This window comes from Canis lupus, chromosome 37 (assembly GCF_048164855.1).
Source record: "Canis lupus baileyi chromosome 37, mCanLup2.hap1, whole genome shotgun sequence".
Classification (NCBI taxonomy): Eukaryota; Metazoa; Chordata; class Mammalia; order Carnivora; family Canidae; genus Canis; species Canis lupus.
Window position 1 is genome coordinate 25,654,981 of NC_132874.1, and position 16,267 is coordinate 25,671,247.

The 16,267-nt window shown below is 44.3% G+C and overlaps 1 protein-coding gene across 8 annotated transcripts in view; it reads left to right on the forward strand.

The window, feature by feature from the left end:
- Positions 1-16,267, forward strand: part of EXOC2 (exocyst complex component 2) — a 224,900-nt gene that overhangs the window by 194,767 nt on the left and 13,866 nt on the right. For all 8 annotated transcript variants that reach the window (XM_072813903.1, XM_072813910.1, XM_072813908.1 and 5 more), the window contains 2 exons: positions 11,424-11,479; positions 13,904-14,026. In XM_072813903.1, coding sequence (XP_072670004.1) covers positions 11,424-11,479; positions 13,904-14,026 — 179 coding nt within the window. The remainder of the gene's footprint in view (positions 1-11,423; positions 11,480-13,903; positions 14,027-16,267) is intronic.

Consider the following 16,267-nt stretch of genomic DNA (forward strand, 5'->3'; position numbering starts at 1 on the left):
CTTAGGAGCAGCATGAAAGAGAACCTGGTAACATACCGTTTAGTCATAACTGAATGGAAACATGTAACACTGGCCCATTTATTTTTGTCATTTTTAAGCTTGTAGCATTAAAAATAAAATACCCAACATCACTTTGCTTTGGTTCATATTGAAAACTTGATAAATTTATTAAGATATTTCATTTTGGTCCATTTTCAAATAACAGTATTTTACAGTTTAACTTATTTTTACATGCATTATCACATTTTATCCTTCCAACAACACCTTTAGGGTAAGATTTTATCTTCCCCACTTGGCTGATTTTAAAATTTGGAGAATCAGAAAAAGAATCAGACTTCTTTAGGATACCAGCCTTAGGACTTCGGTGCTATTTGTCTGTCTCCAAATTCTAACTTTATCATTCATACTGGAGACATATAAGGGGCAGACTAGAGGGGTAACAATACTGTACAATTTTGCATATCCTAATATTTTGTAACTAATTGGGTTAAAAAAGAACTTTGTGCCTTTCTCTGTCAGAGGCACACCTAACAGTTAGAACAGGGAGGGCCATTGCTTTCCCTGAGCGACGGCTCACAGCTTTGGTCTCACGGTCCAACCCCGCTGAAGAGACGGGTGGTGGTGGCTTGCCAGAAGGACAGCCGGTGTGTCCAGTTTTCCTTTCTCCCTGACAACCAGCGACTTGCATGGTAGCATTTCAAAGTAAGGCTGAGTTATAAAGGTTACTATAATAAATGGTCAAAAATACCAGGAACAATAAAGGGGTTAACTTAGAATTCAAATATTGGAATGAAGATTTTTGTTACAAAGAATCAGAGAAACAAAATCCTAGCAATGAACGGAGTGATTGTTACTACCCGTCCTGCTCCAGCACCTTGCTGCTCTGGACCTTCTGTGCCTTTGTAGTTGGCAGCCTTGACAACAAACTTTAAGAGCAGTTTTCCAAATAATGGAAGTGTGGGCTTGTGGACGAAAACCGCTTGTGTAGTGAGATGCCAGCATCCAAGCCCTTTCTACGTTGCCCTGCTGCTTCCTCAGTTTCATTCCAGCAGTTAAAAACCCAGCGCCTGGTAGGCTTAAGTGACAGTTAGGCTTGAGAGATGCTTATTGAAAGATTTCAAAGATCTTGTCACAAATGGCAAAATTTCATTCCACATCTTCTTTATCCATTCACCTATAGATGGATATTTACGTTGCTTCCGTATCTTGACTGTTGTATATCATGTTACAATAAACGTAGGGATCCATATGTCTTTTTGAATTAGTGTTTTTGTTTTCTTTGGGTAAATACCCAGTAGTAGAATTACTAGCTCATATTTTGGATATTTGGAGGAACCTCCATACTGCTTCTGCACAGCCACGGCACCAGTTTACTTGCCTACCAACAGAGCACGAGGTTCACATCCTCACCAACACATTATTTCTTGTCTTTTTGATACTAGTTGCTCTGACCTGTGTGAGGTGACACCATGGATGGACCTAAAGGATATTATGCTAAGTAAAACAAGACACAGAAAGACAAATACCATAGGGATTTCACTTATACGTGGAATCTAAAAATAACCAGAAACAGACCCATAAATAAAAAAGAAAAAGAAAACTGTTGTTTGCCAGAAGGGAGAAGGATGGGGGGGATAGACAAAATGAATGAAGGGGAGTGGGAGGTGCAGGCTTCTTCCGGTTATGGAATGAGTAGGTCATGGGGATGAAAGGTACAGCATGGGAATGTAGTCAGTGGTCTTTTAATAGTGTTATATGGTAAAAGATGGTAGGTACGCTTATGAGCGTAGTATAATATTTAGTGTTATTAAATCACTACATTGTACACCTGAAACTGATGCAATATTTTTTATCAGTTGTGCTTTGATTTTAAAAAATGTCTTACGTAAATGACTTTAACCTCCAAGTTAACTATTGGCTTTTCATATTTTTTCTCCAGTTTTATTACAACTTGATTGTTTTTAATTTCAACATCTTTTTTTCTTTGTTTCAGTTTAATGGCTGAAACATATTATCAGATTTTATTTCTTAAGTTGTATATGGAACCATATGTTGAGAATAGGGACTTTACCTTATTACCTCGTTGCTGTGCCCCACAATGGTGAATCCAGCTGTAGAGGTGCAACAGCTGCTCCGTACCACGGATGGCACTACCCGGCGTTTTCATACCATCTGTCATGGGTCAGACGGCGGGAGGGCACCTTCTGGGTGTTCGCTCAGTGAATCACAGGGGCCCACGTGCCTGACTGGGGGAGCCAGGATTCCAGCTCAACCCGTCAGGCTCTGGTGCCATGTTCTTCAGCCTGGCTTCTTGTGAGCATTTATTAGTTTTGGTTTAATCAAAGTCATTTTATTAAAAAAAAAAAAAACAAAACAAAACCCTGAGATTTTGAAATTGAACAGTTGCTACATACACATCTGTTTATGAAGTGTTATATACAAATGTGATGAAACATTTCAAGTATAAAGCAAAATGTATCCATTTACATAGAATGAATCTTATTTTCTTGTCTCTTTCACTTTGCTAATTGAAGTTGCCCTCTAATGAAAAAAATTTTTTCTGCCAAAGACTACATTGAAACAGAGTTTGATTTATCAGCTAATGTTAAATTGATTAAATGTCTATCTTTAGGTCTGAAATACAGTATATCGTGTTTCAAATGATGAAACTGATATTCTACGCTAAATGTCCAAACTGTAATATTCTAACATAGAATAATGTTAGTGTAATTCATAATGTATTTAACTTTGAAATGGGAGACGTGATTGCTCATTTTTTGGGTCTTGGAACCTATTTGTCCTTAGTGTATATGAATGCTAAACTGTTATGAATATAACAAATGGAAAACATAAGCCATGAAATAATTTTATTGTTATTTTCACTGCTGGCAGTATTTTCTCTTTTCATAGAACACAGAGTTTTCCAATTCATATTTAAAAGCTAGGAGATCATATTAATTAAAGCCAGGAAAAAAAAAAAAAGATCTTGAGAAAGAAGAGAAAAAACTGTAAAAGTGGAGATCATTCATTCCTGTACTACATACGAAGGGTATCCTCTCCTCAAGGGTTCATTTTAAAAATTCCTCATATGGCAAAAGACATTTATCAATCTAGGAAGAGAGCTCAATTTAGGAATGATCAAACTAAAAATGTGAAGACCTAGCACTTAAAACCCTTTCAGTTTCCAACAAAAGCTAATTTTCTTGCAGAGTATTTAGGCCTTTCTGTCTGTCTGCCAGTATCGACAGTTTCTGGTTACCTTTTTTCAATAGGTAGTAATTTCAATAATGTGTCTTCAGAGTGCAATTGAAAAGATAATTTATTTAGAAAAAAAAAATACCCCGAAGTTTTTTCATGTAGTGTTTCAGTTTGACCCAAAAAAAAGTACATTGTGGGATATTTATAGTATTTTTCAATCTATTTTTATCTGTAGACTAGGACTGATAACCGATGTAGGGCACAGGGGTTAAAAACAGGAAATGTGGTTTATAAAGTAGGTAGTATCTCCAGAGTTTCCAGAGTCTTGATTTCCTATAGTATTGACCGAAGAGTATCAGGTTTCAAAACAACATTAGGCAGCATACCTTGAAATCGGCTGTTTAAAGGAGTTGTCTGTTCACTTAGGACAGGAAATGCTTCACGGAAAAGTTTGCATTCTTGGCGTAGGTTCAGATGGCACAGCGGGTGTTTTCTGTGATCGCAGGGTCCCTTGTCTCTCGCTCCTTTAGACGGTCCTCCTGCAGCTCGGGAGCAGGGGTCCTGCCTAGATTTCAGTGAATCTCCTTGGATGTCTTGAGCGTTTGGGTTCAGGTGTCAGGTTAGGGTTTCAGTGGAAAGTTTTGTCCTTCTCACAGTTGAGGAGCGTATGTGACAGTTATTATTAATTGTAGTAAGCAGAGCATCCAGGTTAAAGTGAAAAGGCGTGTAGTTTTATATGGCTTCGAATGTTTAAGCGGCAGGTTGGCGGAACTGGTCCACACTGAAAACCTTTGACTCGGCAATTCCGCTTCTGGGAAGACGGTTTATGTGGATTAACCTACGAGAACACGAGGGTCGGTGTTCACTGCAGCATGCTTTATAGGGGGATGCCCTGAAAGGCAGCGCGATTGTCTAACGGTAGGAGAATGAGTCAGGAATAAATAGAATAAAATAAGTAAATCAGAAGGGATAACAGAATAAACCACTCGTGGCACACGTGCGCTGTGGAGTCGCGGGCGGCCCTGGGGGTGAACCCGCAATGGAAGAAGGCCGTGGCGTCCTAGAGCGAGGCGGGAGCCGGGGTCAAGGAGCGTGTCGCGCGGCCTCCGGTGGGGGTGGAGGGCTCGCAGCCACGGGGGCAGATTTGGGAGGACACGCACCAGGCAGGGAGAAGGGCAAGCGGAGGCTCTTCCTTGTTATTATGAAAACATGCGCTTCTGTGTTGTGTTCATTGTTTTCAATGAGCATTTAATGTTTTTTTTTTGTTTTTCAAGATAAAAAAATCAAGAAGAAAGTTTGGTGTTCAAACACTCACTATTCTGTTGTTTTTTTTTTTTTAATGTGGACATTCTTTAGAGAAATCAGCCTAACGGTTCATCCAAATAATTAGTAAGAAGAAGGAATAGTAATTATAAGGGAAACAGATCTGCTTATGTGGCACTTTTTAATTTTCCCATATTTCAGAGAAGACCTTCAGGCCCGATTTCCCAGCTAGGATGGAAATCCAGTTCCTCGCGTGCCCGTGCTTATCTACCGTGGGTTATCGCTGGTGCTGGGCACCGCCGTGAGATTGGCACAGAGGCAGCCCTCAGGTCCCTGCAACACGCTGGGGGACCGTGTTTTCATGAGTGGTGCTGAGGACCTCGTCAAGGACAAGCCCTCTGTTAACCAGTGTGGGTCCTAGGCTTTGTCGAACAGGCTTCTCTCACGCAGTTGCTCTCTTGTGCTGTTTTAGAGACGGGGCGAGGCTCCCTCGCACGTGCAGGATGCTCGCGTTTCCTTAAATCCGTTAGTGTCTGCGTTGGAATGTAGAGGGGCTTTATTTCTTGTGGGTCTGTTCTTCTTCCGGGGGGGGGGGAGTCACCGCTGCATCCCGCCCCTGCGAGAGCCTGGCGTGAGCCGCAGCAGTCCCTCCGCATGTTTTTAGTCGTCGGCGCATCCCCAGACCACGCGCCCTCCCCGTGAGATCCACGTAAGAAACTGACAAACAGAGCAAGGGAAAAGCCTTCTTCTCCCAATTTCATGTATGAAAATCAGGGCCTTCGTTGTTGGAGAAGGTGGTGTGTCGTCCAGACCCAGTTACAGGAAGCCCACCCTGTGAGGAGAAGTCGACGGGTTCCTGCTCAGAGCAGAGATGAGCTTTGTTTTCTCCATGGGGAATTTCCACACCGGGCCACCAGATTAATTGCTAAGTGATAGTCTAGATTGATACTGTGTGGGTGGGGACGCTTTTTTTGGTCAAATATCATGACACATCCTAATTTCATATTCAGAGAGTAGAAGAGACACATATTGTAAATACTTAGAAGTCGTTCTCATCCCCTTGGAAAGTTGTGGGGGTTTATCTAAGGGGAACCTTTTTTTTTTTCTTTTTTTTCAAAAAAACAATACCTACTACTGCATCACAATATTGTAACGTTTGTAACTCCAAGAAACAAGTCAGCCTGCCTTGTTTTTCTCTGTGCCCACTGCTCGCAGGGACAGCTCACTTCCCAGTACTACTGCAAACGTGGCCTCTAGGGCCTGCTTAGCGCCGCAGCTGAAACCCTGGTGCCCTCACCCATCACCGCGTGGCCCTTACGTTCTCACGTTCCAGAGCCGCTCTCCGAGTGTCCGGCACACCGGCAGCGCTCAGCAAACGTGAAGGTCTGTTATTTGAAGTAATCTGTCCCCTAAGTGTGTAACCGGAGAAACAAAGTGTATTTGGGAGAGGAAACAAGCGTGCCTAGACCGGGCAGCATGTGCCATTCTGCTGTACTTAATTTATTCAAATTATATTTTTCAAGGGGGTCCTGAAAAATTATTTCATAAGTACTGTGTTTGGTTTTTTTTGTTGTTTTTTTTTTTTTTTGCTGGAATCCTATGAGAAGTAAGAGATGCGTGCTTCAGCGGAGAGTATCTCCTTTACTCACAAACTGAAGCATTTACATCCTGAGGGGGTGACTCACTACACAGTCGTATGCTCTAGGGCCCCGCATACGTTAGTTTTCCTGCTGCCTCTGTCCGCTCATTCATTCACTCACCAATTTTTCTGAGGGGCTCGGGGCTGCCGGCGGCCAAGGCGTACGTGCTGCCGGCCTTCCTCGCTTTCCTCGCTCTAAGTATTGCTGGGCCCCAGCCTCAGGCACGCCGCCGCGGTGGGGGACGGCCGGGGGGGACAGTGAGGCTCGGTGCCCGCCGTGCAGCCGGCGGCGGGGCAGGGTGGGTGGCAGCGGGCCGGGCAGTGCTGGGAGCCGTGGGAGCTGCGGCCGAGGCCGGGGTGGCCACGGGGAGGCAGCGGGTGCCGCCAGTCCCCTTACACCTGTCACCCCATTTTATAAATAGCTCAGGGACGAGAGCTGTTGAGAAACACGGCCCAGGTGAGCGGCTTGGCCTGCGTGCTCGAGCTCAGCGCCTGCCCCCCCGGTGGCCCCGGCCATCCTCGGCTGTCCCCGCGGGAGCCAGGCCTTCGCTGGCCGGCGCTCTGTGTCACGTCCAGCCCTTCTTTCCAAACCGATGCAAAGCACGGCAAAACGGTGCCACTGGAATTCCCACTTTCGGTGAACCTTGTGTAAACCAGGAGAGCGAGGCGCTAGCCAAAGGCAGGTGTCAGGCACCGCATGTCTCCGGGGCCTGGCACTGCATCCGGGCACCTGCTGCCGTCAGGCCCTTGGCACGCCCGCCCGCCGCCGCTCAGAGCTGCTGGGGCCCCCCGAGGGGCCGGTCCAGGTGCACGCTCCTCCCGTGTGCCGCACGCACAAACGGTGTACCTTGACCCAATCGTGTACGTCTCTGTTAAAAAAAAATAATGCCTAAGTACGTGCACCGCGTTGTGACCTACAGACTGGCCCCCGCAGCGAGGTGGGCTCCCGGTGGGGGCCTCGGCTGGTGCTCCCCGCGCCCCCCGCCAGCCGGCAGGGCCCGCCCGCAGGGGCACCCGAGCATCAACAGCTTGTTGGCAAACAGTTGTCACCGTCTCTACATTTTGTAAACGAGGCTGTTGTCTAAAGGGTGAACCGATGTTCGTCTGGGGCCGAATCCGTAGGTATGGATCAGCCGAGACCTCGACCCCAAGTCGTCTGGCTTTCCGTCGAGTGCTCTGTCACCCGAGTGAACTCACAAGTCATCATCAACCATGAATGTTAATAATCTTGAATTAGGATCAATGTTGCAGGAAGAAAGCGAGAACCACCCAAATCAGCCCCCAAGGGGTCCCTCTGTCACCGTCGTGGACCTTTTGGAAGCCAAATGTCAGATCCGGGTCCTGCCCGCACGGGCCACAGTCCCCTGGAGCTCCGCACCCACGTGGCTGACACGATGTCCTGCGGCCCCTGTTGACGCCAGGGCCCGTCAGCATCCCCGCGACGCCCTTCCCGCCCTGCAGGCCTCACCCACGCCCCGAGCCGTCCGCGCACAGGCGAGGCCCGGCTTCACGTTGTGCAAGACCCAAAGCCAGGGTGTCTCGACTCCGAGTAATTGAGCCTGTGTCCTTTCGGCAGGATTTCCGTGCACTTTCCTCTCCCAGGTCAGAAAAGAGCAAATCTGCCAGCGCAGCCTCCTCAGAGGCTGCTGCCCGACGTCAGCCGCGCTCTGACAGGCTCCTTCGGCCTCGCAGCCCGCGAGCAGGGGAGGCAGCACGGGCTGCCGGGGACCCGCGCCCTCCCACGGCTGGCTTGGGGGCAACGTTTTAAGACAGAAAAGTCAGCAGACACTGCCTCGTCGGGGCTTAGTTTTCCAGACACACCTGGAGGCCTCCACGGAGCCGAGTGAGCGGGCCGGCGCGGCCCGTGCGGTGCTGCTGCTGCGCTCGAGGCTGCCGACAGCCTGTAGCCTGGAGTGGAGAGAAAGGAATTGAAATTCTAAAGTAGGAAGACCACAGAGATCTTATCTGTTTGACGTTTGTGAACCTTCAGACCTCAGTCCCTAGACACGGACGCTGCGTAGTCTCTGGGTCCGGCGCCCTGCCTCCACCCCTCCTGAATATATTCTTTAACCTTTCGAGAACTTAGAAAAGTTGAAATTGCAAGTAAATGTTTCACAGGTTAGTGTAAATCGCATTACAAGGATTATTTTTTCTTTTCTTTTTTCTCTTTTTTTTTTTTTTTTTTACGATCTAAAACCGTTTCGTACCACGTATTTGCGACATACAACTCAGACACATATGTGAATACCAGCAGGTTGGGAGGAAACGTAGTAACGGAGACTCTGGGGTCGTAACACATACTGGGGACATACACACATCCTACTTGAGGGACCTAATGTCCCCCTACCTCTGATCCTGCCTGTCAGGGTCCACCCTGAAGTAGAAGCTCAACAAAGTGATGTCAAGTGACTTACTGAGAACTACCAGCCATTCCCTCAGAACTAACAATTTCAACCCAATATGTAAAAATATTAAAAAATTAAAAATTAAAATACTTACCACTCCCTGTATGTAATACAATGGGTAGCTTTTTGGAGATAGGCAATCAGTGATCTGTTCTTCGTTTTTAACGTTTTATCGTCATTAACACCAGCATATGCATTGCTTTGGAAGGTTAGGATGATATTTCGCAAATCTCCCACCTCCAGCTAAACATGCCTGTTTCCGGCACGTTCCATTTAACGCCGTCTTCGTGAACCTTTACTGACCCGACATGTGGTTTGACCGGGAGCTCTCTTTCTCTTCATCCCTAGGGCCACAGATTTTTTTCCCCCTTTTTTCCAACATTAGCATTTACCTCTTAAAGCGGTCGCCCTTGTTTTTTTTTTTTTTGGAGGGGGGTACAATTATTTCATTTTGTCCTATTCATAAAAATTAAGTCCCCGAGAGGTACAATTTTTTTTTTATCTCAATTTGTTCAGGTTGAGGCCTTGTGTTCCTTCTAACATATTATCCTTGTGAAACCTGTGGTCACCCCAAAACAGGAAGCTTGATTTTGTTTTCAAATTTTTTATCAACAGCAATATAGTTCTAATAGTTGAAAGTATCTTGTGCTTTTATTCTTATTATTCACAGCTTTGTCTCTAGAGTTACATTGAGTAATTTGGATTTATCTCCCTTACAGGGTTTTTTATTAGTAATGCTCAGTCTGATGGGTTCTTGCCAGGAAATGTTTTTCCTATCAGGGTCAGAGTGGGAGTTGAGTTGATAGCATGTGACACTGGCTTGCTTTATTCTAAGTTTAATTTTCTGCTTTTTAGTCAGCACTGTGGCCCCACTCTTCTCTTTTACATTGAAGAATTTTAGAAGCTAAAAACTGCCCTCACACTTCCAGTCCTCATTGCTAGAAACTTGCTAAGCCCCCGGACTCCTGACGTTTGTTCAGACAGCAGCCCCGGCGGAACCCTGGTTTTCACGAAGAGCTGAGACTGTTGCATTTCTTACCCTTAGTTCCTCGTATCCCCACCGGCCTAAGATTGCGCCTGTATTCTCAGCGAGCGTGTGCCAGAGGTGCACCCGTGTGCCGGCCCCTCACGCTGTGCCCCCGCGACCGTCGGAGGCCCAGAGCCCTTCCCTCTGGGAGCAGGGACGGCCCTGGCTGCCGGGCGATGTCCCAGCCAGGCCTCCCTTTGGCCTCACTCTACGCAGGTGGACAACCCAAGGCAACTGCTCCGCTGTGGGCCCCCGCCCCGCCCGCCGCCAGCACAGTGGGTGCTCACTTCACTTCCCCTTAACAATAGGCTCCTGACACTTTTCTCTCTACCTCCCAGGTGAGACTTGTCACCTTGCAGTTACTTGGTTTCGACTGATTTCCGAATTCCATCCTTTTGCTCTTCGACAGTTTTCTTAATTTTCCCACCGGCAAAAACAAGAACACCTGAACCCCCAGGTCCCTAAGCAGTGTATGTAAGTTGGCTCCTCAAAAGCAAAAGAGTGCACCTGTGTGTACGCAGCCTGCAAGCCACTCAGGAGCTAGCTGCGTACTCCGACTCGGAAAGTGTCAGTTCGGAAAGTTGATTCTACGTCTTGGCCGTTAATCCCAACGTTTCTGAATAACCAGTAGTTTGGATGACCTTAACGGAAGAACATTCTCCTTAAGATCGTTACTGTTAACATCCATGATCTAACAGCACAGCGGGATTTTCTCTGTTCTGCGGAAAGGAAAGTCTCCGTCATTTGCAGTTAATCCTGGAAGGCACTCCAGGGGAGTGTTCTACTCCAAGGGAAAACGGCTTCCTTACAGTTACGGTAGAGCTTCGTCTTGGGTTTACATTTTTCCTCCTATAAGATAACGAGGCAAGCTCCTAATGAGCCCCATGGACACCAGGGCTGACGACGTGCACTGTCTCCCGTCCTGCCCACGGCAAGCCTGCCAGCGAGGCGCGTCCTCATGCTCTGATGGAGGAGAGAATTGGCCTCTCTGTCCCCTCGCCAGAAGCCATGGCCTGTAGGTGATGAAGCGGGTTTGATCCAAGATAATCTGACTTCAGGGGATCCCCCGCCCCCCGCCAGGTGGCTCAGTGGTTAGCGCTGCCTTCGGCCCAGGGCGTGACCCCAGGTCCCGGGATCGAGTCCCACGTTGGGCTCCCTGCATGGAGCCTGCTTCTCCCTCTGCCTGTGTCTCTGCCCCTCTCTCTGTCTCTCTCATGAATCAATAAATAAAAACTCAAAAAAAAAAAAAAAAGATAATCTGATTTCAGACTCCTGCACTATTAGGTCTTGTGCACCCTGGCTTTTGAGTGCAGTAGTGCTTGTTAATTCTCTACTGTCCCAAAATCCTATATTTTGTCCAGTCTTTAAATTGCTTTACAGAATCAGACTGATTTTGTACCAAGTTTCTCGCAGAAGTAATGTTTTAAGATCAAAATGGTCATTCTGCATAATTTAAGTTTTACCTTTGGAAGTAAAATGCTATAATAGGTGTTTAGCTTTTGTAAGCTTTGGTAAATATCTTTTTTTTTTTTTTTTGGTCTGCTAATGTGTGTCTGTACTGTTTGCACACACACACATTCATGAAGAAACTGAAGGAGAATCTTATCAATTTTGAAACACACTGGCCATCAATTTCAGAGAAATAATGACAGAAATGGAAAAACAATGAAAGAAAATGGCTAATTTAACTTTTTTTTTTTTTTTTAACCTGTACGAAAATAGTCCTTTTACCATTTGGTCCTCAAAAGGAAATAGACAGTGGTAGTGTTACTTTCTGTTTCTTCTTAGAAAACTCTAAGACAGTAGTACAGTGCACAGTAATGCCATCAAGGGAGACGGGGAGTTTGTTTCCATTAAATGCCTTTTTTCCCCTCCCTCATCTTGATTTCAGGTGTCAGAAACTATTTAAAAGAAGCATTGGTGAACATAATTGCTGTGCATGCAGAGGTAAGCTGTCATTAGATGTTCCTAAGAAATGTGGGTAACTGGAAAAAAATGAAAAGAGGCAAATTTGATGGGTTTTATGGTCTTTTTTCCCTTCAGAATGTATCTTAACTATAAATAAAGTACAGCTCGATTCTCACGTGTGCACACACGCACGTGCTTTTTAACTATGAGAATTTTTTTTTTCTGAAACTGTGTTTAAAACCAAATTCATTAATGTTCAAAAGGTAAGGAGAAGAGAGATTGAAAAGATGTTTTTTCCTTATCTTGGGTTGAAAGGAATGTTAAATCCCTTATGTCGGAGAATTCACCGACCTCTTTTTACCCAGGATACAAACAAGCATCGGTGTCTTACTCGTGTAGCAGCGGGTCCTTACACGGTGGCTGGGATTCCAGAAAACTAGACTCGTAGAAGGTTGGGCCGAGAGGGCAGGCTGAGGCTAGGAGACAGGTGCAGGGGTTCTATCAGCGGTGACTAAGGGACACGTAGATGCTGGTGCTCCTGGTTCACGCTCACCTTGCCTTCAGCTTCACCCGAAGCACCATCGTCTGAAGCTTAACGTGAACCTCCTTTGTTAACATCCTTCTTAGAAGGACTCTTCTCAGTAACATCAAAAGAAGCACAGCCTCCACCATTATCACCACTGCGACTCCCGCCTCGCTAATCTCACAACCCATTACTCACTGCTTTGCCAGGACTTTCAGAGTTGTTATGGCTCATAGACCGATGGGTGACCAGATAGCACGGGGCCCAGCGAGAGGTTATCATTAGATAGTTTCCACTGCTGCGAGTGCCTTTTGAGCTGTAGGGGCCTGATAGAGGTGTATTTGGTTTATAGCATTGTCCTTACCCACAATGATCAGAGGTTGTCAAGGTAAACTGGAAAAACATGGATAATCAAGGCGAAGATAAAAGAGTAACCAAAGGAAACAGAATGCTGCCTCATTCCCAAATTTGGCTCTAGGATTAAAGCAACTAGAGCAGAAAGCAAAATGTAGTATATTACAGTTTTCATTTCCTAGTAAGGGAAAAATCCACACATTCTTCTATAAAAATAAAGTCTATTTTTTTTTTTTTTTTAGAATTTATGTATTTATTTGAGAAAGAGAGAGAGAGTGAAAAAGAGCATGAGCAGGGAGGAGAGGGATGGTCACCGACCCCGGGATCATGACCTGAGTCGAAGGCACCCAGGCGCCCAAAAATAAAATGTATATATTATATGACTGTAGCAAGAATTTATCACATACGTTTTTTAATGATTTTATCAGAGATACACAAATGCTCTCGTAGTGTTAGCTTCTAGTAAAATTAGGGTATAGAATTAAATCATCAGCCAGTGAAAGCATTTCTGTGGTAGATGGATAGTGGTGCTCAGAGGAATCATACAATATGTAGGCATTTGCAGTGATGCTGGTGATTCCTAAAGAGGCAGCTTTTATTAACGTCCACTCTCAGGAACCATGATTTGTATTAGGGTTTTCAAACCCCCTTTTAATTTATCTCGGCGACTGAAAATAGAATTTCATTCATAATGTTTATTATTTAGTATTTCCCACATGATCTTAACTTGACAAATTTATAAGTCAGCATAGTAAAATGTTTCACCATATTTTCAAATATAATATAGCTCTTAGCCTGAAAATATCAAAATTCAAAGTTTGGAAATAATGTTTTATGTCAAGTGAAATACATATAAAATTTAGCAAATATTGGGATGCCCGGGTGGCTCAGCAGTTGAGCATCTGCCTTTGGCTCAGGGCGTGACCCCAGAGTCTCAGGATTGAGTCCCCGTCCAGCTCTCTGCATGGAGCCTGCTTCTCCCTCTGCCTGTGTCTCTGCCTCACTCTGTGTCTCTCATGAATAAATAAATAAAATGTTTAAAAATTCATTCATTCATTCATTCATCCATTCAGCAAATAGTGAAATTGGGGACTTTGTTGTCCAATACACAATAAAGTCCCCAATATGATATGGTGTTTGTTTTAATCTAAGAACGGTCTGACCCAGTATGTTTTTCTATTAATTGTGGTAAAAAAAAAAAAAAAAAAAAAAAAAAAACCTGGCACAGCATGTTTTTATTTATATAACTTCCCTTTTAGAAATAATATTTCTTTTTGTGAAAAGGGCAAGAAGAAATCTTTGAAATTATTTTTAGTTTGTCAGCATCAGTAATACCTTTCAGAATTATATTTGCTGATATTTTTAAGAGGATTAGTTTTGGCATGAATCACTCAATACAACTGAAGTAGAAGTCTGTAACTTCCTTTCACTCATAATAACTTAATAACTATCCTTTAAAAATAGGACTTAGAAGACCTGTGACCTCCTTGTTTTGTGCATTTTTGTTTGTTTGTTTGTTTCTAACAAATTCAAGTCAGGAAATGTTCCCTCAATGCATCACTTCTTACTTTAAACCCTTCCATCAGGTGTTCACGATTTCCAAAGAATTGGTACCTCGAGTTCTATCCAGGGTGGTGGAAGCAGTTTCTGAAGAGCTAAGTCGGCTGATGCAGTGTGTTTCATCCTTCAGCAAAAATGGAGCATTACAGGTACCAAAATCAGTCAGTCCCGCATTGAACTTTTATTTCATTTAGAACATATACATGTATTTTTAGTTATCGATCTTATGCTATACGGACAGGTTTGGGGCTTGTTTTTGTTTTTGTTGTTTTGATGAATCTGCTGATTTATCATCTACCATCGTATCTTTTATATTGTCTACGATTTTTATAGGGCTTCTGTTTCTTTAGAGCAGAGCAAGACCCTCATGACTCTTGTGACATATGAATGCAGATTCCTTCTAAAGTTACGTGATTTGTTTTTCAGTTTACAACTATCTTCACTCAATTCAATTTCGCAGGAAATGTTTAGCATTTAACTCTTAATAAATCTTTTCAAACCATTCAATGCAATTTTCATAGGAATGACCACCGTCTCTTTGCACTCACGATCCATCGGTTTATGTCGTAGTTATTGAAGTCACATGGTCATAATAGCAAATACAACTTCCATAAGCCAGATGCTTCTTGGTGTGCGTATGACCAAACTGAGAGCAGCCAAGGTATGCAGCATATGGGAGAGTCACCTACTACCTATGGACTGCAGTGACCTCGAGCGTCGCGAATGTGTTCTTAAAAAAGTACTGGCCGTTTTCCTTCCAGTACTGGCTGAGGGAGTTTCCATCAGGCCCACTCCCAGCAGATAACAACTGTAATCATGCATAATATAGAAGAATCCTAAGTGTAAACACAAAAACCTGAAGATACTGGAGGCCGGCCATGAGCGAGTGATTCTGGAGGAAAGGGCACTTGAGGAATTTTTCACTTCTTACAGATTTTAGCCTCGAGGCAGGGCGAGGAATGCCTACAATTTCACAAAACCTGCTATGTTTCTGGCTTGAAGAATAGGCTTCCACCACAATTACAGGAAAGTGAGGTATCCCAGAGAGCAGAAAACAAGAGCCACAAATGTATACACTGCAGAAATCACCAGCTGACCCTTGACCTACTCCTGCCTGGTCATAGTCTCCTCCAACCAGCCCAGTTAGGCTAGAAGAACTGCAGTAAGACTTGAAGGGCTGCCCAGGAGCCAAGAATTTTCAGTCTGAGTCCAAATAAGTTAATTACTTGCTAAAACAAAACAAAAGATCAGTCCTCTTTAGGAGCATATTATAGAGCCCACATAATATTGACAGTGTCCAGGAAATTATCGAAATTTACATGAAATGCGCAAATGAAATAAAACAGGAAAATATGACCCATTCTCAATAGAAAAGCAAACAACCGAGACCAATCTTGAGATGACGCAGATGTTGGATTTTGAAGGCAAGGACTTTAAAACAGTTGCATTCAGTGATGTAGGAACTATTCATGCTCATAATGAATGAATAGTTAGGAAACCTCACCAGAAAAATAGAAACCCAAAAAAAGGAACTAAATGGAAATTCTGGAATGGAAAAATACAATATGTGAATTTTTTGAAGTCTTCTAGATGTGAATAACAAACAGCAGAGTAGAGAGGACGAAAGAGAAAGTCAGCATATTTGTAAATCAACAGAAATTACCCCATAGAAAGAACAGAGAAAAGAGTCATTGGAAAAAATAAATAAATAGAACTCCAGAGACCTCTGGGACCATGTCAGAAAGTCTAGCATACAGGTAATTCGATTTCTAGGAGAGTCAGAATGGCTAATCAGGACATGAAAGGATGGCCAGCATCATTAGTGATCAGAGAAGTGAAAATCAGCGCTACCGTAATAAACCATTACCCGTCCGCCAGGATGGAGAAAATTAAAGACTTATAAATACCGAGTGTTGGCAAGACTGGAGAGAAACTAGAAGCCTCCCACACTGTTGGCGGTATAAAACGGTACAGTGACAAGAAAAGCCTTTAAAAAGAAAAACAGAAGCAAAAAAAAAAAAAAAAAAAAAAACAACTAAACACACGAGTACCCTTTGACCCCGCCATTCCAGTCCTCGGTATATAAGCAAGAGGACTGAAAACATGAGGGCCAAATGCTACAGATGGCCCAGGTATCCATCAGCAGAATAAAGGAAGGGCAGGTGCAGGTGAGCGGTGAGGGGAAGACGGGGACCAGCTGGGTGAACCTCAGGAGCATTCACGGGGTGAAGGGAGGCCTGCACAAAAGCTCGCACACCGTATGGGGCCATTCGCAGGAAATTCTCAACAGATAAAACTATCTATGGTGGGAAAAGTCCAGCGCTTTCTTCTAGGTGGTTGAGATGAACTCGGGAGGGGCCCGAGGGCTAGATTCTCTCAAAGCCAGCAGG